At 46.7% G+C, this 24,726-nt stretch overlaps 1 protein-coding gene across 1 annotated transcript in view; it reads left to right on the plus strand.

The window, feature by feature from the left end:
- The first annotated feature begins 2,706 nt into the window (after nt 1-2,706).
- The window catches only part of herc1 (HECT and RLD domain containing E3 ubiquitin protein ligase family member 1), a 217,215-nt gene continuing 195,195 nt past the window's right edge, over nt 2,707-24,726 (plus strand). The window contains 8 exon segments of the mRNA XM_045225293.1: nt 2,707-2,949; nt 9,371-9,558; nt 14,550-15,080; nt 15,082-15,333; nt 15,584-15,679; nt 15,859-16,053; nt 19,209-19,520; nt 21,314-21,410. Coding sequence (XP_045081228.1) covers nt 9,400-9,558; nt 14,550-15,080; nt 15,082-15,333; nt 15,584-15,679; nt 15,859-16,053; nt 19,209-19,520; nt 21,314-21,410 — 1,642 coding nt within the window. The 5' untranslated portion in view covers nt 2,707-2,949; nt 9,371-9,399.

The following is a 24,726-nucleotide window of genomic DNA, read 5'->3' on the forward strand; positions in this document are numbered from 1 at the left end:
AGTCACCAGTAACATACCAGTAATAACATTCACATACATCCACCCAGTCACCAGCAACATACCAGTAATAACATTCACATACATCCACCCAGTCACCAGTAACATACCAGTAATAACATTCACATAAATACACTCAGTCACCAGTAACATACCAGTAATAACATTCACATACATCCACCCAGTCACCAGCAACATACCAGTAATAACATTCACATACATCCACCCAGTCACCAGTAACATACCAGTAATAACATTCACATACATCCACCCAGTCACCAGTAACATACCAGTAATAACATTCACATACATCCACCCAGTCACCAGTAACATACCGGTAATAACATTCACATACATCCACCCAGTCACCAGTAACATACCAGTAATAACATTCACATACATCCACCCAGTCACCAGCAACATACCAGTAATAACATCCACCCAGTCACCAGCAACATACCAGTAATAACATTCACATAAATACACCCAGTCACCAGTAACATACCAGTAATAACATTCACATAAACACACTCAGTCACCAGTAACATACCAGTAATAACATTCACATAAATACAGTCAGTCACCAGTAACATACCAGTAATAACATTCACATACATCCACCCAGTCACCAGTAACATACCAGTAATAACATTCACATACATCCACCCAGTCACCAGCAACATACCAGTAATAACATTCACATAAATACACCCAGTCACCAGTAACATACCAGTAATAACATTCACATAAATACAGTCAGTCACCAGTAACATACCAGTAATAACATTCACATAAATACAGTCAGTCACCAGTAACTGGTAATAAAAAATACCCCCCTTCTCCCCCTCTCTCTTCTATCAATTCAATTCAAGGGGCTTTATTGGCATGGGAAGCATATGTTAACATTGCCAAAGCAAGTGAAATAGATAGTAAACAAAAGTGAAATAAACGATAAAGAATGTACAGTAAACATTACACACACAAAAGTTTCAAAGGAATAAAGACTTTTCAAATCTCATATTATGTCTATATACAGTGTTATAACGATGTGCAAATAGTTAAAGTACAAATGGGAAAACCAACATAAATATGGGTTGTATTTACAATGGTGTTTGTTCTTCACTGGTTGCCCTTTTCTTGTGGCAACAGGTCACAAATATTGCTGCTGTGATGGCACACTGTGGTTTTTCACCCAATATATATGGGAGCAGCAGGCAGGGGCTGAGCTCCAGAGCAGCTCTCCAGTAGAGATATAACCTCTGTACTGTCTCTGCTCAGCCCAGATAACCACAACACTGCTTCCTCTTGCTGCCTGGCCACTAGGCAATTAACACTAGCCTCCACTCCCTTTACTATTAGTTTGGATTCAGATATATGGCAGGCCAATGGCCACACAATATTAATCAAGAAACTTAATCCAATCTCTCTTTTAATAATCCAAAATGTGTGGGACCCTTGTCTGTATTTCTCTGTAATAACTAGAATAATGTAATAACTATATAATTTTAATAACTAGAATCATGGAAAAACTAGAATAATGTAATAACTAGAATCATGGAAAAACTAGAATAATGTAACAACTAGAATAATGTAATAACTAGAATAATGTAATAACTATACAATGTAATAACTAGAATAATATAATAACTCTATGATGTAATAACTAGAATAATGTAATAACTCTATAATTTAATAACTATAATAATGTAATAACTATAATATAATAACTATAATATGCAATAACTATATATATGTTTTATGTAATAACTATATAATATAATAACTATAATAATGTAGTAACTCTATAATGTAATAACTATAATAATGTAATAACTATAATATAATACCTATAATAATGTAATATAATAATGTAATAACTCTACAATGTAATAACTATAATAATGTAATATAATAATGTAATAACTATAATATAATAACTATAGTAATGCAATAACTATATAATGTAATAACTATATAATATAATAACTATAATAATGTAATAACTATATAATGTAATAACTATATAATGTAATAACTATAATAATGTAATATAATAATGTAATAACTATAATATAATAACTATAATAATGTAATATAATAATGTAATAACTCTACAATGTAATAACTATAATAATGTAATAACTCTATAATTCAAGTGGTCATTAAAACACTTACAGTTGACTGCTATTACATGTTGCATCATTGTGATGGTATTACTGTATTGTGCATAGGGTAAAACATGCATGAACTGGAACTAGTAGCTATGTCAAATTTTGGCCCAAAGGCATTTGCAGAATAATTAACTATGATGACAATGCAAAAATAATTGATGTAACCACTGGAATTGATAATTCAATATTGAAATTATTGCAAACAAGAGTCAGCATGGGTTCAAATCCGACCCACTGCCCTTTGATCCCACCCTCCCCTATCTTAGACACTTGACTATCTCTTCAATAAATCTACAAAAAATTACGAAAGGAGTGGGATTTCCCCACTCCTTAAAAAAAAAAATATTTAAAAAAAATGTAACATTATAGACAAAAAAATTGATGTAACCACTGGAATTGACCATTCAATATTGAAATGATTGCAACAAAATGATAGTATTTTCCTTTGTTTTCATGGCTGCAGTCAGTCAGTAGCTCAGCCTCTGACTGCCTGTAGACAGACAGACTCACGTCACTGCGCCCAGGTCTGGGGCTGAGGCTAGGGAGTGAACCTCTCATCTCGATCCATTGCAGTGGAAGTTGCAGCCAGAAACGAAAAGGTGGGAAGAATGGAAACGTGCTCCTGACTTTCAGCCTTTTTTTTGTAGCTAACGACACCATATCAAAATCCACAAGTAAGCTTACGGATACAACCAATACGTTCTTCAATTGCAGAAACCTTTGTTATTGCAATGAAGTGCATTTACGTGCCACAGTGAAGAGGCCCCTTTGACAGTTGATGGTAAGCTCGTCAAGCTAGCTAGCTACATCTCTCGAATCTCTTCTCTCCTAACTGCTAGTCAGCTATGCTAGCTAGGCCTTTCTATGTGTAAGCTTGCATAAAATGTCAAGACAATTTCCCGACAATTAATTTTACTGTTGCAAAACAGTGCCAGAGTCTTGCTATCTGTATCGTTGATGGCCAAATTAGCTAGCTGTAGCCTGTGTTTTCCATTTACCTACATATGTATGAGTTGCTTCCAGCTAGCTAGCAGCTACCTACCTAACAGTAAAGTGAACTCTATTGGTTAGCATCGGTAGCCTGCTAGCATTAGCTTTATGTTGTGCTTCAGCACCACCGCCAGTTTACAACATAACACAGTAGTTAGCTAATTGTTAGTAACCTCGTATGTAACAAGGCTGTAATAAACTTAGCCAGCATGCTAGTTAGTTAATTGTTTGATTCTGGCCTATGTAGCTAACGTTACAGGCCTAGTAGACTGTTCTATAAGTTGAATTGTAGCTAGTCCAATGCGATGGCAGCTAGCTGGCTAGCTAGTCTGTTAGCTTGCTTGCTAGCTAGCTGGCTAGCTACCTTACTATACAGCTGTGTCATGTCAGTCTAACATATTCTATGTCTGGTGAATAATTAGTCAAGCTAGCGAACAAATAGCATTTATGTTGTTTTTGTGGATTGTCTGTTAAAGCTAGGTAGGTTAGAGATGTGGAACGTGTTAGTTAGCCCGCTAACGTTAGCTACTAGCTAGCTAGTTTATGCAACTAGTTAAGCTAGCTAGCTAAATGGCTAGCTACCTGGTCAGCTGATTTGCCTACCTTACTGTTTATCCAGCATAGGCAAGTATTTAGTAGCTAGCTAGTTAGCTGAAGTAGCTAGCTGGGTTTACAGTATATCACCACTGTATTGCCTACTATGACAATTTACATTATTCCACCTTGCTGTCCCTGGGCACATACTGATACCACAGTAGGCTTTATAATATGACAGACAGCTGTCAAAGCTATTCACTTTTTGTCTCGTATGTTCAGCAATGCAGCAGGCGAACATAGCACGCCTGCTCATGAGATTGCCAATAATGCTGGTGCCCTTCTTCTTGAGATCAATATTGCATGGTGAAAGCTGTACATAAAAAAATGGAGTAATTTAGCAGATGCTCTTATCTAGAGTGAGTTACAGGAGCAATTAGGGTTAAGTGTCTTGCTCAAGGGCACAATGACAGATTTTTCACCTAGTCGGCTCAGGGATTCGAACCAGCTACCTATTGGTTACTGGCCCAACGCTCTTAACCGCTAGGCTACCTGCCGCCCGCAATATAAAAACGATTGTGCAGCAAGAGATTGAGAAATTCTAATATAAAATGCACAGAGGAAATGCATTGTCACTGTGTAGTGGAAGGCCACTTCCAGACCATTAGGCAATAAGTATCACCATAGCTGTGGACTGTGAAATCAATGTTTCCAGCTGTTGTTGCAAGATTTCATGGATGTCGAATGCATGTTTAAACTACGGTACTACTAACATTTAGTTATTTGAATTGCATAATGCATAGGCGTATTATGAAGAACGGTAGCTAACAACTGTATGTTAGGCAATGTAGGCCTGCTGGTTTGAGTGTAGGGGGTAAGGGAATAGCCTAGATGTAATGGACAAGCCTGAACAGAAGGTGAAAACCGTTCTTCTTCTACACTCAGTATCAGGTGACCTATTTCCCATCCAGAGAAAACAGGTTCATAATCAATTAGTAACTGATGTTGAAAGTCATATTACGGCCTAATTTAGTTGTCTAGGCCTTCCGCATGTTTCTCTCCACATTGCTTCCCCACGTTTGTTTGCTTCCCCACGTGTGTGTTGCTTCCTCATGTGTGTGTTTGCTTCCCCATGTGTGTGTTGCTTCCTCATGTGTGTGTTTGCTTCCCCATGAAGTTCATGTAGGCAATGACTGTTGTGCTGAGATGTATTGGCTGATATGTACTGTGCTGATGTGTACTGGCTGATATGTACTGTGCTGATATGTACTGGCTGATATGTACTGTGCTGATGTGTACTGGCTGATATGTACTGTGCTGATATATACTGGCTGATATGTACTGGCTGATATGTACTGTGCTGATATGTACTGTGCTGATATGTACTGGCTGATGTGTACTGGCTGATATGTACTGTGCTGATATATACTGTGCTGATGTGTACTGGCTGATATGTACTGTGCTGATGTGTACTGGCTGATATGTACTGTGCTGATATATACTGGCTGATGTGTACTGGCTGATATGTACTGTGCTGATATGTACTGGCTGATATGTACTGTGCTGATGTGTACTGGCTGATATGTACTGTGCTGATATATACTGTGCTGATATATACTGTGCTGATGTGTACTGGCTGATATGTACTGTGCTGATGTGTACTGGCTGATATGTACTGTGCTGATGTGTACTGGCTGATATGTACTGTGCTGATGTGTACTGGCTGATTTGACCGCTGGTGCAAATAGGCCTATCTTGTGAGAACTGATAGTATCTGTGGCATAAAGCACATGCAGGCCTAAGTTTATTACTATTATCCTGTATAATTGGAATTATCTGAAATGTTTACACCTAGGTCGTTGGGTAATATGCAATGTCATGGTTACTTCCAGCAAAATTAGGGCGTTACATTGGTTCCATGGATTAGGCTGACAGCATGTTGGAAAATGTTCCCCCAGGAATATTGGGAATGCCATCTGTAGTAATTGGAACACAGTATTAGGCTAGCTGACTTGTTTTACTTGTCGTACATCATCTCTATGGGTCTAGTTGGAGTTCCGAGGACATGTTACATGTTAGGTCTATAGCCTAGTTCCATAAACTGAATGTGGGTAGTGTGATCAACAGCTTATAGTGATAAAATTGTCCTTCACGGATGTGATCACTATAAGATGAGTGCACTGTAGGCTAGTTGTTTCATTTCAGTGTCTTGTTTCATTTCCAGCCATGCTCCAACAGAACACACACGGATCCCCTACCAGATCAAACCCTCCCCAACCCAGCCATGCTCCAACAGAACACACACGGATCCCCTACCAGATCAAACCCTCCCCAACCCAGCCATGATATAGAATTAGTAATATAATCATATAGTAAAAAATATATTATAAAACAAAAAGTAAAAATAGTGATACAAATTGTAATTTGGGTTGGTTTATGGAGTTGTGAAATTAGCTGGGTCCATGTCTTCTACAAAGAATAAGAAAGGTTGCCAGATATTACAAAATGTAATTGCAGATCCCCTAACGGCGGAGAGTATTTTCTCTAGCTTGAGATGTTGCGTAACTTCCTCATTCCAGGGTTTTTCTTTATTTTTACTATTTTCTACATTGTAGAATAATAGTGAAGACATCAAAACTATGAAATAACACATATGGAATCATGTAGTAACCAAAAAAGGGTTAAACAAATCAAAATATATTTTATATTTGAGATTCTTAAAATAGCCACCCTTTGCCTTGATGACAGCTTTGCACACTCTTGGCATTCTCTCAACCAGCTTCACCTGGAATGCTTTTCCAACAGTCTTGAAGGAGTTCCCACATATGCTGAGCACTTGTTGGCTGCTTTTCCTTGACTCTGCGGTCAGACTCATCCCAAACCATCTCAATTGGGTTGAGGTCGGGGGATTGTGGAGGCCAGGTCATCTGATTCAGCACTCCATCACTCTCCTTCTTGGTAGAACAGCCCTTACACAGCCTGGAGGTGTGTAGGGTCATTGTGTGTGTGGTCCTCTGTAGCTCAGCTGGTAGAGCACGGCGCTTGTAACGCCAGGGTAGTGGGTTCGATCCCCGGGACCACCCATACACAAAAATGTATGCACGCATGACTGTAAGTCGCTTTGGATAAAAGCGTCTGCTAAATGGCATATTATTATTATTATTATTATTATTATTATTATTGTCCTGTTGAGAAACCCCCAAATGATAGTCCCACTAAGCCCAAACCAGATGGGATGGCGTATCGCTGCAGAATTTTGTGGTAGCCATGCTGGTTAAGTGTAAATCACAGACAGTGTCACCAGCAAAGCACCCCCACACCATAACGCCTCCTCCTCCATGCTTTACAGTGGGAAATACACATGCGGAGATCATCCGTTCACCCGCACCGCATCTTACGAAGATGTCCATTGCGCGTGTTTCTTGGCCCAAGCAAGTCGCTTCTTCTTATTGGTGTCCTTTAGTAGTGGTTTCTTTGCAGCAATTCGACCATGAAGGCCTGATTCACGCAGTCTCCTCTGAACATTTGATGTTAAGATGTGTCTGTTACTTGAACTCTGTGAAGCATTTATTTGGGCTGCAATTTCTGAGGCTGGTAACTCTAATGAACTTATCCTCTGCAGCAGTGGCGGTCCTCATGAGCGCCAGTGTCCTCATAGCGCTTGATGGTTTTTGCGACTGCACTTAAATAAACTTTCAAAGTTCTTGAAATGTTCCGTATTGACTGGTAAAGTAATGATGGACTGTTGTTTGTCTTTGCTTATTTGAGTTGTTCTTGCCATAATATGGACTTGGACATTTACCAAATAGGGCTATCTTCTGTATACCTGGAATGAAGGGGGCTACCTTGTCACAACACAACTGATTGGCTCAAATGCATTAAGAAGGAAAGAAATTCCACAAATTAACTTTTAAGAAGGCACACCTGTTAATTGAAATGCATTCCATGTGACTACCTCATGAAGCTGGTTGAGAGAATGCCAAGAGTGTGCAAAGCTGTCATCAAAATATATTTTGATTTGTTTAACACTTTTTTGGTTACTACATGATTCCATGTGTGTTATTTCATAGTGTTGATGTCTTCACTATTATTCTACAATGTAGAAAATAGTAAAAATAAAGAAAAACCCTTGAATGAGTAGGTGTTCTAAAACTTTTGACCAGTAGTGTATTTCTGGTCTAATCTTGGATAATTTTGCCTTTGACCAATGCAGCCAATTTAACTATTTTAAATTGAATTACAGCATGTCTTAGACATATAGATGAAGAATGTATTCTCTAAAGCATACTCTGCCAAGTTTCATATGTGTTGTTCAGCGAAAACCTCTTCCCATTGGTGCTTAAGAGAGTTCAGGGAATCCAGATTGTGCAAGTTTAATAACGTATAGATCAAGCTTATGCCCCCCTTTTGATATAAGGGTTCACTTTAAAAATAGAATCTAGAAGGGAGGTAGGTAGGTGGGCGTGATGGGAAGTGACTAGAGTATGAAGAGACAAAACTATGCAATTGTAGGTATCTAAAGAAATGGGATCTAGGAATATTGAACTTTTGTACTAACTGTTCAAAAGATGCTAAATCCGTATCAATGTACAAGTCGTTCAGTGAGGAGATCCCTTTTCCAGACCAGATATGAAACGCCTGGGTCTCATAATGATGGAGAGAATGTATGGTTCTTTAATAACGGGGCAGAAGTTGAAAATTCACTGAGACCAAACGATCGCCTGAACTGTTTCCAGATTGTTTGAGAATGTTTCACAATAGGGTTTTTAGTGTATTTGGAAACAGGCTCAGCTAATGCAAGTTTTGAGCAGAGGAAAGCAGCTAAGGAGGTGGGGCCACAGGATGACATCATCAAGGTCAACCATTTCGGGCCTGTAACATGAGGGATTTCTGTCATCCAATATAGAATGATTCTTATATTAGCTGCCCAGTAATAATATTGAAAGTTCGGAAGTGCAAGACCACCCTGGGGGCGAGATCTCTGCAATAGGCTCTTACGTATCCAAGGGTTTTTCTTGTTCCAGATAAAAGCAGATATCAGTTTATCTATGGAGATAAAAAAAAAGTGCTTAGGGTCGTTGTCCTGTTGGAAGGTGAACCTTCGCCCCAGTCTGAGGTCCTGAGCACTCTGGAGCAGGTTTTCATCAAGGATCTCTCTGTACTTTGCTCCATTCATCTTTCACTTAGTCCTGACTAGTCTCACTGTCCCTGCCGCTGAAAACATCCCCACATCATGATGCTGTCACCACCATGCTTCTCCGTAGGGATGGTGCCAGGTTTCTTCCAGACGTGACGTTTGGCATTCAGGCCAAAGAGTTCAATCTTGGACCTTTGGAGCTCTGTCAGAGTGACCATCCATCAGGTTCACTCTGTTTGGCCGGGCGGCCAGCTCTAGGAAGAGTCTTGGTGTTTCCAAACTTCTTCCATTTAACAATGATGGAGGCCACTGCGTACTTGGGGACCTTCAATGCTGCAGAAATGTTTTTGTACCCTTCCCTAGAGTGGGCAAGCCACTGTCTGTCTGTCTGTCTGTCTGTCTGTCTGTCTGTCTGGTTGAGGTGATGTTAATATATCTCTCGTCTGTCTGGTTGTGTCATATTTTATTGTTGTTTCAGTGATTTTATTCCCCTTTCTTAATGGTTAGGCCTAGCTAATATCTCTCCCCCCTGTCCACCCAGGATTAATGGCAGCAGAGTGACATGCCATCATGGCCCTGATGATTCCTCCAGTGAAGCTCAAATGGCTGGAGCACCTGAACGGCTCGTGGATCATGGAGGACAGCGAGTCCATCGCCACGCGGGAGGGCGTGTCGGCGCTGTACTCCAAGCTGCTCAGCAACAAGGAGGTGGTCCTCTTACCCCAGCAGGTGAGAGCAGGAGGTGGTCCTCTTACCCCAGCAGGTGAGAGCAGGAGGTGGTCCTCTTACCCCAGCAGGTGAGAGCAGGAGGTGGTCCTCTTACCCCAGCAGGTGAGAGCAGGAGGTGGTCCTCTTACCCCAGCAGGTGAGAGCAGGAGGTGGTCCTCTTACCCCAGCAGGTGAGAGCAGGAGGTGGTCCTCTTACCCCAGCAGGTGAGAGCAGGAGGTGGTCCTCTTACCCCCAGCAGGTGAGAGCAGGAGGTGGTCCTCTTACCCCAGCAGGTGAGAGCAGGAGGTGGTCCTCTTACCCCAGCAGGTGAGAGCAGGAGGTGGTCCTCTTACCCCAGCAGGTGAGAGCAGGAGGTGGTCCTCTTACCCCAGCAGGTGAGAGCAGGAGGTGGTCCTCTTACCCCAGCAGGTGAGAGCAGGAGGTGGTCCTCTTACCTCAGCAGGTGAGAGCAGGAGGTGGTCCTCTTACCCCAGCAGGTGAGAGCAGGAGGTGGTCCTCTTACCCCCAGCAGGTGAGAGCAGGAGGTGGTCCTCTTACCCCAGCAGGTGAGAGCAGGAGGTGGTCCTCTTACCTCAGCAGGTGAGAGCAGGGAGGTGGTCCTCTTACCCCAGCAGGTGAGAGCAGGAGGTGGTCCTCTTACCCCAGCAGGTGAGAGCAGGAGGTGGTCCTCTTACCCCAGCAGGTGAGAGCAGGAGGTGGTCCTCTTACCCCAGCAGGTGAGAGCAGGAGGTGGTCCTCTTACCCCAGCAGGTGAGAGCAGGAGGTGGTCCTCTTACCCCAGCAGGTGAGAGCAGGAGGTGGTCCTCTTACCCCAGCAGGTGAGAGCAGGAGGTGGTCCTCTTACCCCAGCAGGTGAGAGCAGGAGGTGGTCCTCTTACCCCAGCAGGTGAGAGCAGGAGGTGGTCCTCTTACCCCAGCAGGTGAGAGCAGGAGGTGGTCCTCTTACCCCAGCAGGTGAGAGCAGGAGGTGGTCCTCTTACCCCAGCAGGTGAGAGCAGGAGGTGGTCCTCTTACCCCCAGCAGGTGAGAGCAGGAGGTGGTCCTCTTACCCCAGCAGGTGAGAGCAGGAGGTGGTCCTCTTACCCCAGCAGGTGAGAGCAGGAGGTGGTCCTCTTACCCCAGCAGGTGAGAGCAGGAGGTGGTCCTCTTACCCCAGCAGGTGAGAGCAGGAGGTGGTCCTCTTACCCCAGCAGGTGAGAGCAGGAGGTGGTCCTCTTACCCCAGCAGGTGAGAGCAGGAGGTGGTCCTCTTACCCCAGCAGGTGAGAGCAGGAGGTGGTCCTCTTACCCCAGCAGGTGAGAGCAGGAGGTGGTCCTCTTACCCCAGCAGGTGAGAGCAGGAGGTGGTCCTCTTACCCCAGCAGGTGAGAGCAGGAGGTGGTCCTCTTACCCCAGCAGGTGAGAGCAGGAGGTGGTCCTCTTACCCCAGCAGGTGAGAGCAGGAGGTGGTCCTCTTACCCCAGCAGGTGAGAGCAGGAGGTGGTCCTCTTACCCCAGCAGGTGAGAGCAGGAGGTGGTCCTCTTACCCCAGCAGGTGAGAGCAGGAGGTGGTCCTCTTACCCCAGCAGGTGAGAGCAGGAGGTGGTCCTCTTACCCCAGCAGGTGAGAGCAGGAGGTGGTCCTCTTACCCCAGCAGGTGAGAGCAGGAGGTGGTCCTCTTACCCCAGCAGGTGAGAGCAGGAGGTGGTCCTCTTACCCCAGCAGGTGAGAGCAGGAGGTGGTCCTCTTACCCCAGCAGGTGAGAGCAGGAGGTGGTCCTCTTACCCCAGCAGGTGAGAGCAGGAGGTGGTCCTCTTACCCCAGCAGGTGAGAGCAGGAGGTGGTCCTCTTACCCCAGCAGGTGAGAGCAGGAGGTGGTCCTCTTACCCCAGCAGGTGAGAGCAGGAGGTGGTCCTCTTACCCCAGCAGGTGAGAGCAGGAGGTGGTCCTCTTACCCCAGCAGGTGAGAGCAGGAGGTGGTCCTCTTACCCCAGCAGGTGAGAGCAGGAGGTGGTCCTCTTACCCCAGCAGGTGAGAGCAGGAGGTGGTCCTCTTACCCCAGCAGGTGAGAGCAGGAGGTGGTCCTCTTACCCCAGCAGGTGAGAGCAGGAGGTGGTCCTCTTACCCCAGCAGGTGAGAGCAGGAGGTGGTCCTCTTACCCCAGCAGGTGAGAGCAGGAGGTGGTCCTCTTACCCCAGCAGGTGAGAGCAGGAGGTGGTCCTCTTACCCCAGCAGGTGAGAGCAGGAGGTGGTCCTCTTACCCCAGCAGGTGAGAGCAGGAGGTGGTCCTCTTACCCCAGCAGGTGAGAGCAGGAGGTGGTCCTCTTACCCCAGCAGGTGAGAGCAGGAGGTGGTCCTCTTACCCCAGCAGGTGAGAGCAGGAGGTGGTCCTCTTACCCCAGCAGGTGAGAGCAGGAGGTGGTCCTCTTACCCCAGCAGGTGAGAGCAGGAGGTGGTCCTCTTACCCCAGCAGGTGAGAGCAGGAGGTGGTCCTCTTACCCCAGCAGGTGAGAGCAGGAGGTGGTCCTCTTACCCCAGCAGGTGAGAGCAGGAGGTGGTCCTCTTACCCCCAGCAGGTGAGAGCAGGAGGTGGTCCTCTTACCCCAGCAGGTGAGAGCAGGAGGTGGTCCTCTTACCCCAGCAGGTGAGAGCAGGAGGTGGTCCTCTTACCCCAGCAGGTGAGAGCAGGAGGTGGTCCTCTTACCCCAGCAGGTGAGAGCAGGAGGTGGTCCTCTTACCCCAGCAGGTGAGAGCAGGAGGTGGTCCTCTTACCCCAGCAGGTGAGAGCAGGAGGTGGTCCTCTTACCCCAGCAGGTGAGAGCAGGAGGTGGTCCTCTTACCCCAGCAGGTGAGAGCAGGAGGTGGTCCTCTTACCCCAGCAGGTGAGAGCAGGAGGTGGTCCTCTTACCCCCAGCAGGTGAGAGCAGGAGGTGGTCCTCTTACCCCAGCAGGTGAGAGCAGGAGGTGGTCCTCTTACCCCAGCAGGTGAGAGCAGGAGGTGGTCCTCTTACCCCAGCAGGTGAGAGCAGGAGGTGGTCCTCTTACCCCAGCAGGTGAGAGCAGGAGGTGGTCCTCTTACCCCAGCAGGTGAGAGCAGGAGGTGGTCCTCTTACCCCAGCAGGTGAGAGCAGGAGGTGGTCCTCTTACCCCAGCAGGTGAGAGCAGGAGGTGGTCCTCTTACCCCAGCAGGTGAGAGCAGGAGGTGGTCCTCTTACCCCAGCAGGTGAGAGCAGGAGGTGGTCCTCTTACCCCAGCAGGTGAGAGCAGGAGGTGGTCCTCTTACCCCAGCAGGTGAGAGCAGGAGGTGGTCCTCTTACCCCAGCAGGTGAGAGCAGGAGGTGGTCCTCTTACCCCAGCAGGTGAGAGCAGGAGGTGGTCCTCTTACCCCAGCAGGTGAGAGCAGGAGGTGGTCCTCTTACCCCAGCAGGTGAGAGCAGGAGGTGGTCCTCTTACCCCAGCAGGTGAGAGCAGGAGGTGGTCCTCTTACCCCAGCAGGTGAGAGCAGGAGGTGGTCCTCTTACCCCAGCAGGTGAGAGCAGGAGGTGGTCCTCTTACCCCAGCAGGTGAGAGCAGGAGGTGGTCCTCTTACCCCAGCAGGTGAGAGCAGGAGGTGGTCCTCTTACCCCAGCAGGTGAGAGCAGGAGGTGGTCCTCTTACCCCAGCAGGTGAGAGCAGGAGGTGGTCCTCTTACCCCAGCAGGTGAGAGCAGGAGGTGGTCCTCTTACCCCAGCAGGTGAGAGCAGGAGGTGGTCCTCTTACCCCAGCAGGTGAGAGCAGGAGGTGGTCCTCTTACCCCAGCAGGTGAGAGCAGGAGGTGGTCCTCTTACCCCAGCAGGTGAGAGCAGGAGGTGGTCCTCTTACCCCAGCAGGTGAGAGCAGGAGGTGGTCCTCTTACCCCAGCAGGTGAGAGCAGGAGGTGGTCCTCTTACCCCAGCAGGTGAGAGCAGGAGGTGGTCCTCTTACCCCAGCAGGTGAGAGCAGGAGGTGGTCCTCTTACCCCAGCAGGTGAGAGCAGGAGGTGGTCCTCTTACCCCAGCAGGTGAGAGCAGGAGGTGGTCCTCTTACCCCAGCAGGTGAGAGCAGGAGGTGGTCCTCTTACCCCAGCAGGTGAGAGCAGGAGGTGGTCCTCTTACCCCAGCAGGTGAGAGCAGGAGGTGGTCCTCTTACCCCAGCAGGTGAGAGCAGGAGGTGGTCCTCTTACCCCAGCAGGTGAGAGCAGGAGGTGGTCCTCTTACCCCAGCAGGTGAGAGCAGGAGGTGGTCCTCTTACCCCAGCAGGTGAGAGCAGGAGGTGGTCCTCTTACCCCAGCAGGTGAGAGCAGGAGGTGGTCCTCTTACCCCAGCAGGTGAGAGCAGGAGGTGGTCCTCTTACCCCAGCAGGTGAGAGCAGGAGGTGGTCCTCTTACCCCAGCAGGTGAGAGCAGGAGGTGGTCCTCTTACCCCAGCAGGTGAGAGCAGGAGGTGGTCCTCTTACCCCAGCAGGTGAGAGCAGGAGGTGGTCCTCTTACCCCAGCAGGTGAGAGCAGGAGGTGGTCCTCTTACCCCAGCAGGTGAGAGCAGGAGGTGGTCCTCTTACCCCAGCAGGTGAGAGCAGGAGGTGGTCCTCTTACCCCAGCAGGTGAGAGCAGGAGGTGGTCCTCTTACCCCAGCAGGTGAGAGCAGGAGGTGGTCCTCTTACCCCAGCAGGTGAGAGCAGGAGGAGATGCGTCCCAAATGGAACTCTGTTCCCTATGTAGGCCGTTTGCGACACGGCCAATATGTTGTCTGCTTGCACAGACATTTTGTTTTGCATCACAAGCTCTATGTCATCACCAGCCTGAGGGCCAGTCTGTTTGTGCTGTCATGCCAACTCCTTGTCACTGATTGTCATGCCAAACATCTGTTGGGTCAGAACACAAAACAAATCTGGGACCAGAATAAAGTGTAATGAGGCCTAAAAGTGAAACCATCACATCGTTAACGTAGTACAACACACATCATCACAAAAACACATCGTCAATGCTGTGTCCTCAGGTGCTGTGTCTGAAGGGACCCCAGCTGCCGGACTTTGAGCGTGAGTCCCTGTCCAGCGATGAACAGGAACACTACCTGGACGCCCTCCTCAGCAGCCAGATGGCGCTGGCCAAGATGGTGTGTTCCGACTCCCCCTTCGCCGCAGCTCTCCGCAAACGCCTGCTGGTCCTCCAGAGGATCTTCTACGCTCTGTCCAACAAGTACCACGACAAGGGCAAGGTCAAGCAGCAGCAGCACTCGCCCGAGAACAACTCCGGATCGGCCGACCTGCACTCTGTCAACGAGCGGCCGCGGTCCAGCACCGACGCTCTGATCGAGATGGGGGTCCGCACGGGGCTCAGTCTGCTCTTCGCCTTGCTCCGTCAGAGCTGGATGATGCCGCCGCCCGGCCCCGGAGGACTCAACCTCTGCAACGACGTCATCCACACGGCCATCGACGTGGTCTCCTCCCTGCCGCCCCTCTCCCTGGCCAACGAGAGTAAGATCCCCCCTATGGGTCTGGACTGCCTGGTCCAGGTCACCACCTTCCTCAAAGGGAGTGACCATGCCAAACTCCGGGGCGGACATCTTGGGTCGGAGGCTGGCGTCGGAGCTGTTGCTGGGCCTTGCTGCCCAGAGGGGTTCCCTGAGGTACCTGCTGGAGTGGGTGGAGATGGCGCTGGTGGCGTCTGCCGTGGTCAGCACCATGGAGAAGGAGAAGATGAAGGTGTCTCTGCTGAACCCGGAAGGACTGATTGGATACGACTGCTTCATGAACATCCTCATGCAGATGAGACGCTCCCTGGTAAGCGTCCAACAAACACACTTTATTGCTCCTGATTTGTCGCGTACTTACATTGTGTTCTGTAGGCCTATTGTGCTTTTTATAATACCAGATGTATTTCTCCTGCTTCTTCTCCAGAGGGCTCCTTATTCATTGCTCATGATTGATTAAGTCATTCTGTATGGTCCCATTCACCACATGCCGTGTAATATGGCTACATGTAGCCGTGGCTAACTGTGTACCTGATGTCTCCTGACTCTCTCTCTACCAGGGCTCGTCAGCAGACAGGAGTCAGTGGAGGGAACCTAAACGCACATCAGACGGGCTGTGTTCTTTGTACGAAGCGGCGCTGTGTCTGTTCGAAGAGGTAAAATATCCACTCAAATACCATTTCACAGGTCAATTGATGTTCGTTTTTTTTTCTCTCTTCTGAAAAAGCTTATACAGTGTACTGCTTATGAATGCAAAATGTATGGGGTTGTGAATGAATGATGAGGTCGTCGTGTACATGTAGGTTAAGTAGCCTTCAAGTAAATTCCCTCCCAGGTGTGCAGGATGGCGTCAGACTACTCCCGTACCTGTGCCAGCCCAGACAGCCTCCAGACGGGCGAGGCTCCCGTTGTGTCAGAGACGTGTGAGGTGTACGTGTGGGGCAGCAACAGCTCCCACCAGCTGGTGGAGGGAACACAGGAGAAGATCCTCCAGCCCAAGTTGACGCCCAGCTTCGCCGACGCACAGACGGTAAGAGGCCACAGGTCTCCGAAGGTGTGTGTGTGTGTGTGTGTGTGTGTGTCAGTTCAACAAGGAGGATGTATGTCCTGTTTTGTCTGTTTTAAGCCAGTGGTTCCCAAAGCTCTCCTCGGGGACCCTCAAGGGCTTGATGATTAGTTGAATCAGGTGTGCTAGATCTGGAATAGTTAACATACATGGAAGGGCTGGGGGTCCCAGAGTTTTGAGAACCACTGGTTTAAGGAAAGCTGATTCCCCTCAGTAGTAAGTCTCTTGAGACTGATAGTGCAGCCTAGTTCTGAGAGGAAATAGAACTTATTAAGAAGAGACAAAGTGAAATCCATTGGGCATGAAGAGTGGCTATTTATGGATTGAAAAGAAGAGGTTACTCTCTGTGCTTCTCATGTTATGTACTGTACTGTTCCCAATCATGGTTGGTTATTGAAATATTGAATTAGGCTTCGGCGGTATCCAGATTGTCATACCTTCATGCTGACCTTGTGCCGTACCGGGATATTCGGTAATACCGGCACTGAACACAAGGGGCGCTATTTTCAAACCCCACTGAGCTTCTGTAATCCGAAGGTTAGCAATGCTAACAAGTACATGTCAAATCCCATAGAGAATGCTAACCAAATGCTAATGAGGTCATTGCGAACATTTTATACAGTATCTGACATAAACTATTTTCAGGACAGACATCCTAGCTCATAAAGTTATAAAGTAATGCAAAAATGCTACTCACAGTTTGGTGCACGCACAAAACAAGTATTAGACAGCAAGGCTCTTGATCCAGGAGGGGATTCTCTGCTGTTACCAAGCGAAGCTTGATTTTGGAAGAAGCTAACCACTTAGCTAGATAGCTAACTAGCTACTAAATTAGCAAACCAAATCACAGCTGCAGAGCATTTAGTACATGGATTTATTGAACCTTTTATTTAACTAGGCAAGTCTGTTAAGAACAAATTCTTATTTACAATGACGGCCTACCAAAAGGCAAAAGGCCTCCTGCGGGGACGGGGGCTGGGATTAAAAATAAATAAAAAATATAGGACAAAACACACATCACAACAAGAGAGACACCACAACACTACATAAAGAGACACCACTACACTACATAAAGAGAGACGCCACAACACTACATAAAGAGAGACACCACAACACTACATAAAGAGAGACCTAAGACGACAACACAGCCTGGTAGCAACACAACATGACAACAACATGGTAGCAGCACAAAACATGACAGTTAGCTTAATAGTTACAAGATATCTAGCTGGCAAACATTACGTTGTGAATTCCATCCTGTAACTCGCGAGTGCTGCACAACAGTGAGTGACTCACGAGCAATGATGTGTCTGTCGCAGCCGGCCGCGACCGGGAGACCCATGGGGCGGCGCACAATTGGTCCAGCGTCGTCCAAGGTAGGGGAGGGTTTGGCCGGCAGGGATGTGGGTTCGTTTCCCACGGGGGGCCCGTATGAATAAAAAAACAACAACATGTATTCACTCACTAACTGTAAGTCGCTCTGGATAAGAGCGTCTGCTAAATGACTAAAATGTAAATGTAAATGTAAACCCTGGATGACTGACAGGGGGCGCTGTATTGAAGCCACTGCACAGCCATCTTGGTACTCCTCCATTGTAAAAAAAAAAAACATTTTGGAAGCTATAGAAATGCATTTATAAATGTCTACATTAGTTTTTGACACATTTATTCTATTACAGACACCTTAACGCATACTTTTAAATTATATTAATTATGGTCTCCCAAGTGGCGCAGTGGTCTAAGGCACTGCATCGCAGTGCTAGCTGTGCCACTAGAGATCCTGGTTCGTATCCAGGCCACGACCGGGAGACCCATGGGGCGGCGCACAATTGGCCCAGCGTCGTCCAGGGTAGGGGAGGGAATGGCCGGCAGGGATGTAGCTCAGTTGGTAGAGCATGGCGTTTGCAATGCCAGGGTTGTGGGTTCGATTCCCACGGGGGGGGGGCCAGTATGAAAAATAAAAAAATGATGTATGCACTCACTAAATGTAAGTCGCTCTGGATAAGAGCGTCTGCTAAATGACTAAAAAATATATATTATGAGCTAAACATAATTTTTTTTAAATTAAATGATATATGAAAACATTTTTCTTAAAATATATATTTTTGAGATTACTAATGTTATTGTCCCCACTACAACAAAAAATACATAAATACATGTAATCTTGTCCTTGAAACATTTAATTGAAATGCTGTAGAGTTCCATTCATTCCTATGGAGGACTGCTTCTACTGGGGAGTGGCAATATGGCCGACCGGTGGGCTTCAAAACCTCTCAATGGCCCAATACACAGCATCAGCAATCCAGGGTTTATATACATCATTGCTCACAAGGCTCCGGTCTCTAGTCGTTGTGTGCTTGTAAACAAACACCACGTGACTGGGGACTACCAGGAAGCTTTATAATGGAACATTATGTGACAGGGGAAATTAAGAACACAATATTCTTTATCTCCTAACGTGTTACACAAGTTGACTGCAGGTATTTACTTAAAAAGTAGCTTCAAATTAGTTATTTTTATTTATACAAAATTTCAAAGAAATAGTTTCAACGGTATTGACAGTATTGGAAAAACCGTCCTGTGGCTATTTCCAAATACCCCGGTATACGGTATACCGTCCAAGCCTATATTGAATGGCTTAAACCAGTGGAAGCAGGTGTGTAGTGTAGGGCAAAAACTACAAAGTGGGTCCCCAGGACCAGGATGAAGAAATACTAGAAGAGCACTTGTCCATAAGAATGACCTTCAACCCCTAGAACCCTGCACCCAGTGCAAGGAGACGATCATTAACACATTCCTGGAAAAAAAAAAAAAAGTAAAATGTTGACACTCCAATCAAAAGTTGGGCTGCGTAATCAATGTTAAAAAAAAATGACACATTGGGCTTTCGTGAGTGACGCCTTAGGTGATTCCCATATCCCAGTTATTGTTGTCCCATGGTTAAGGAAAAATGGGATTCCCTGAACTGTTTGAGCACCTGTCCATAAAAGTGATGTTTGAAAGTGATAAGTGGTTCTGACTGATGACACCCCATGGATCAGAACTCTTCCCAGATTGTTAGGAAATGCCCATTGACAGGTGTGAATCCTAAACCCAGTGCTTGTCTGTGTCTGTGTCAGATTGAGGCAGGCCAATACTGCACCTTCGTCATCTCTTCTGACGGCTCTGTCAGAGCCTGTGGTAAAGGCAGCTACGGCAGATTGGGTCTGGGAGACTCCAACAACCAATCAACTCTCAAGAAGCTGACCTTTGAACCACACCGTGCCATCAAAAAGGTGTCGTCTTCGAAGGGGTCGGACGGACACTCACTGGCCTTCACCACGGAGGGAGAGGTGTTCAGTTGGGGAGACGGGGACTACGGAAAGTTGGGGCACGGGAACAGCTCCACACAGAAGTACCCCAAACTCATCCAGGGACCTCTGCAGGGAAAGGTAGGACTAGACCACCACAGCCCCTAGACCACCACACCCCTAGACCACCACACCCCTAGACCACCACAGCCCTAGACCACCACAGCCCCTAGACCACCACAGCCCCTAGACCACCACAGCCCCTAGACCACCACACTCCCTAGACCACCACAGCTCCTAGACCACCACACCCCTAGACCACCACAGCCTAGAGACCACCACACCCCTAGACCACCACAGCCCCTAGACCACCACAGCCCCTAGACCACCACACTCCCTAGACCACCACAGCTCCTAGACCACCACACCCCTAGACCACCACAGCCTAGAGACCACCACACCCCTAGACCACCACACCCCTAGACCACCACAGCCCTAGACCACCACACTCCCTAGACCACCACAGCTCCTAGACCACCACACCCCTAGACCACCACAGCCCCTAGACCACCACAGCCCCTAGACCACCACAGCCCCTAGACCACCACAGCCCCTAGACCACCACACTCCCTAGACCACCACAGCTCCTAGACCACCACACCCCTAGACCACCACAGCCTAGAGACCACCACACCCCTAGACCACCACAGCCCCTAGACCACTACAGCCCCTAGACCACCACAGCCTATAGACCACCACACTGCCTAGACCACCACAGCCCCTAGACCACTACAGCCCCTAGACCACCACAGCCCCTAGACCACCACAGCCTATAGACCACCACACTGCCTAGACCACCACACTGCCTAGACCACCACACTGCCTAGACCACCACACCCCCTAGACCACCACACTCCCTAGACCACCACAGCCCTAGACCACCACACTGCCTAGACCACCACACTCCCTAGACCACCACACTCCGTAGACCACCACAGCCCCTAGACCACCACAGCCCCTAGACCACCACACTGCCTAGACCACCACACTGCCTAGACCACCACACTCCCTAGACCACCACAGACCCTAATCAACGAGAGGCTGTGTGTTCTATGGAAAATAATGAACGACGTGGAAGGTGTGTTCCACGACACCTTAGCAGAGTGGAACTAACCTTCCATGGAGTTGCATTATTTTCCAGAGAACACACAGCCCTTCGTTGATTATCCCTTTTATACCAAGGCTATAATTTAACACATTTGCAGCTAGAAATGTGTTCATTTTCCGGTAGAAATGTGTTCAACATCCACTGAAGTAGCTAGCAAGTTTACTAGATAGCTACAGTAGTTGCCGTGGTAACCAAACAAACAGACTTGCTAGCTTAGCTAACCAAACCATCAGTCCTAGCTTGATATTATAAAAATGAAATTCTACACTGCCATTGTTTTCAATTCAAACATGTAAGAATGAACTATAGCCATTTAATTATACCGTGCATTATAGGGAAATAATGCATGCTCTAGAATGCCCTTCAAGCAATCAGAAACGGGTTTTCAACAATGCCATTGTATAATTAGGCAATAAGGCCCGTGGAGGTGTGGTATATGGCCAATATACCACGGCTAAGGGCTGTTCTTAAGCACGACCCAACGCAGAGTGCCTGGATACAGCCCTTAGACGTGGTATATTGGCCATATACCACAAACCTCCGAGGTGCATTATTGCTATTATAAACTGGTTATAGAGGCGTAAATATAAATGTTTTGTCATACCCGTGATATACGGTCTGATATACAACGGCTGTCAGCCAATCAGCATTCAGGGCTCGACCCACCCAGTTTATAATAATGTGTAATTTCATTAAACAAGTATATTTTAGTGTGTTCCATTTGTCCTCATGTCTCAGTCCTGACTGTTGAATGTTGTTGGGCCAGGTGGTGGTCTGTGTGTCTGCAGGCTACAGACACAGTGCAGCAGTCAGTGAGGATGGAGAGCTCTACACGTGGGGCGAAGGAGACTTCGGGAGATTAGGTAAATATTAGCACTATTAGCTCTCTGAACATTATTAGCACTCTGAACATTATTAGCACTCTGAACATTATTAGCACTCTGAACATTATTAGCACTCTGAACATTATTAGCACTCTGAACATTATTAGCACTCTGAACATTATTAGCACTCTGAACATTATTAGCACTCTGAACATTATTAGAACATTATTAGCACTCTGAACATTATTAGCACTCTGAACATTATTAGCACTCTGAACATTATTAGCACTCTGAACATTATTAGCACTCTGAACATTATTAGCACTCTGAACATTATTAGCACTCTGAACATTATTAGCACTCTGAACATTATTAACACTCTGAACATTATTAACACTGAACATTATTAGCACTCTGAACATTATTAGCACTCTGAACATTATTAGCACTCTGAACATTATTAGCACTCTGAACATTATTAGAACATTATTAGCACTCTGAACATTATTAGCACTCTGAACATTATTAGAACATTATTAGCACTCTGAAAATTATTAGCTCTCTGAACATTATTAGCACTCTGAACATTATTAGAACATTATTAGCACTCTGAAAATTATTAGCTCTCTGAACATTATTAGCACTCTGAACATTATTAGAACATTATTAGCACTCTGAACATTATTAGCACTCTGAACATTATTAGAACATTATTAGCACTCTGAAAATTATTAGCTCTCTGAACATTATTAGCACTCTGAACATTATTAGAACATTATTAGCACTCTGAAAATTATTAGCTCTCTGAACATTATTAGCACTCTGAACATTATTAGAACATTATTAGCACTCTGAACATTATTAGCTCTCTGAACATTATTAGCACTCTGAACATTATTAGAACATTATTAGCACTCTGAACATTATTAGCTCTCTGAACATTATTAGCACTCTGAACATTATTAGCACTCTGAACATTATTAGCACTCTGAACATTATTAGCTCTCTGAACATTGTGTTTTTACTGCTGCGAGGGCAGGGTTCAGGGTTCTACACTAACTTGTTCAGTTGGTGGCACCAGCACATGATTTGGTCGCAGCAATCTTTTTTTATAAAATAATGTATAATTGATCATGACCTGGCCTGTGTCCCTTAATGTGAACTAGGCTAATAATAACTAGGCTTCTTTTAAATTAGCATGCTTGGGTTCTTACATTGATTTGGATAGACTTACTGTAACAGCAAAGAAAATACACTTAAAATAAAGTGCAACATTTATTTATTGCAGATTTCAAAGTGCCAGTTGTTCTTTCCTGCGAAATCCTCTAGAGGGCAGAGTAGAAATAAATAAAAACGATACTTCATACGAAAATGATACCACAAAAAAAGAAACGTGGAGAAGGACTGTGATTTCTGCCAGTTTTTTCAGGTTCTCGCTCTCAAAATCACACTTTTTAATAGAAAACAACAACATTGGGTTCCTTGGTGTCCTTGTCCCTTGTAGTGTCAGCTGGGTTCCTTGGTGTCCTTGTCTCTTGTATTGTCAGCAGAGTTCCTTGGTGTCCTTGTCTCTTGTAGTGTCAGCTGGGTTCCTTGGTGTCCTTGTCTCTTGTAGTGTCAGCAGGGTTCCTTGGTGTCCTTGTCTCTTGTAGTGTCAGCTGGGTTCCTTGGTGTCCTTGTCTCTTGTAGTGTCAGCTGGGTTCCTTGGTGTCCTTGTCTCTTGTAGTGTCAGCTGGGTTCCTTGGTGTCCTTGTCTCTTGTAGTGTCAGCAGGGTTCCTTGGTGTCCTTGTCTCTTGTAGTGTCAGCAGGGTTCCTTGGTGTCCTTGTCCCTTGTAGTGTCAGCTGGGTTCCTTGGTGTCCTTGTCTCTTGTAGTGTCAGCAGGGTTCCTTGGTGTCCTTGTCCCTTGTAGTGTCAGCTGGGTTCCTTGGTGTCCTTGTCCCTTGTAGTGTCAGCTGGGTTCCTTGGTGTCCTTGTCCCTTGTAGTGTTAGCTGGGTTCCTTGGTGTCCTTGTCCCTTGTAGTGTTAGCTGGGTTCCTTGGTGTCCTTGTCTCTTGTAGTGTCAGCAGGGTTCCTTGGTGTCCTTGTCTCTTGTATTGTCAGCTGGGTTCCTTGGTGTCCTTGTCTCTTGTAGTGTCAGCTGGGTTCCTTGGTGTCCTTGTCTCTTGTAGTGTCAGCTGGGTTCCTTGGTGTCCTTGTCTCTTGTAGTGTCAGCAGGGTTCCTTGGTGTTTGTCCCTTGTAGTGTCAGCTGGGTTCCTTGGTGTCCTTGTCCCTTGTAGTGTTAGCTGGGTTCCTTGGTGTCCTTGTCCCTTGTAGTGTTAGCTGGGTTCCTTGGTGTCCTTGTCTCTTGTAGTGTCAGCAGGGTTCCTTGGTGTCCTTGTCTCTTGTAGTGTCAGCTGGGTTCCTTGGTGTCCTTGTCCCTTGTAGTGTCAGCAGGGTTCCTTGGTGTCCTTGTCTCTTGTAGTGTCAGCAGGGTTCCTTGGTGTCCTTGTCTCTTGTAGTGTCAGCTGGGTTCCTTGGTGTCCTTGTCTCTTGTAGTGTCAGCAGGGTTCCTTGGTGTCCTTGTCTCTTGTAGTGTCAGCTGGGTTCCTTGGTGTCCTTGTCTCTTGTAGTGTCAGCTGGGTTCCTTGGTGTCCTTGTCTCTTGTAGTGTCAGCAGGGTTCCTTGGTGTCCTTGTCTCTTGTAGTGTCAGCAGGGTTCCTTGGTGTCCTTGTCTCTTGTAGTGTCAGCAGGGTTCCTTGGTGTCCTTGTCTCTTGTAGTGTCAGCAGGGTTCCTTGGTGTCCTTGTCTCTTGTAGTGTCAGCAGGGTTCCTTGGTGTCCTTGTCTCTTGTAGTGTCAGCTGGGTTCCTTGGTGTCCTTGTCTCTTGTAGTGTCAGCAGGGTTCCTTGGTGTCCTTGTCCCTTGTAGTGTCAGCTGGGTTCCTTGGTGTCCTTGTCTCTTGTAGTGTTAGCTGGGTTCCTTGGTGTCCTTGTCTCTTGTAGTGTCAGCTGGGTTCCTTGGTGTCCTTGTCTCTTGTAGTGTTAGCTGGGTTCCTTGGTGTCCTTGTCTCTTGTAGTGTCAGCTGGGTTCCTTGTTGTCCTTGTGTCTTGTAGTTAGCCAGCCTGACACAAACACATTAATGAAGTCTGTCCTTGTTGTAGCTAGTCAGTCCCACCATGTTTGAGATGTTGAAGAGTTATTGAAGGGTGACTGGATCATGTTTTAAAACGAGAAAGCGACCGAAAAACGGGTCCCCTTTGTAATGGAAAGCTTTGTATGGAAAACCAAGTTGAAGCCAACATTCGATGTTGTCTTGCTCATAATAACCGTGCATGGTTTTACCTAGCTCAACTAGCTCAACACCCTACATTTCTG

The sequence above is a fragment of the Coregonus clupeaformis genome, chromosome 15 (assembly GCF_020615455.1).
Source record: "Coregonus clupeaformis isolate EN_2021a chromosome 15, ASM2061545v1, whole genome shotgun sequence".
NCBI lineage: Eukaryota > Metazoa > Chordata > Actinopteri > Salmoniformes > Salmonidae > Coregonus > Coregonus clupeaformis.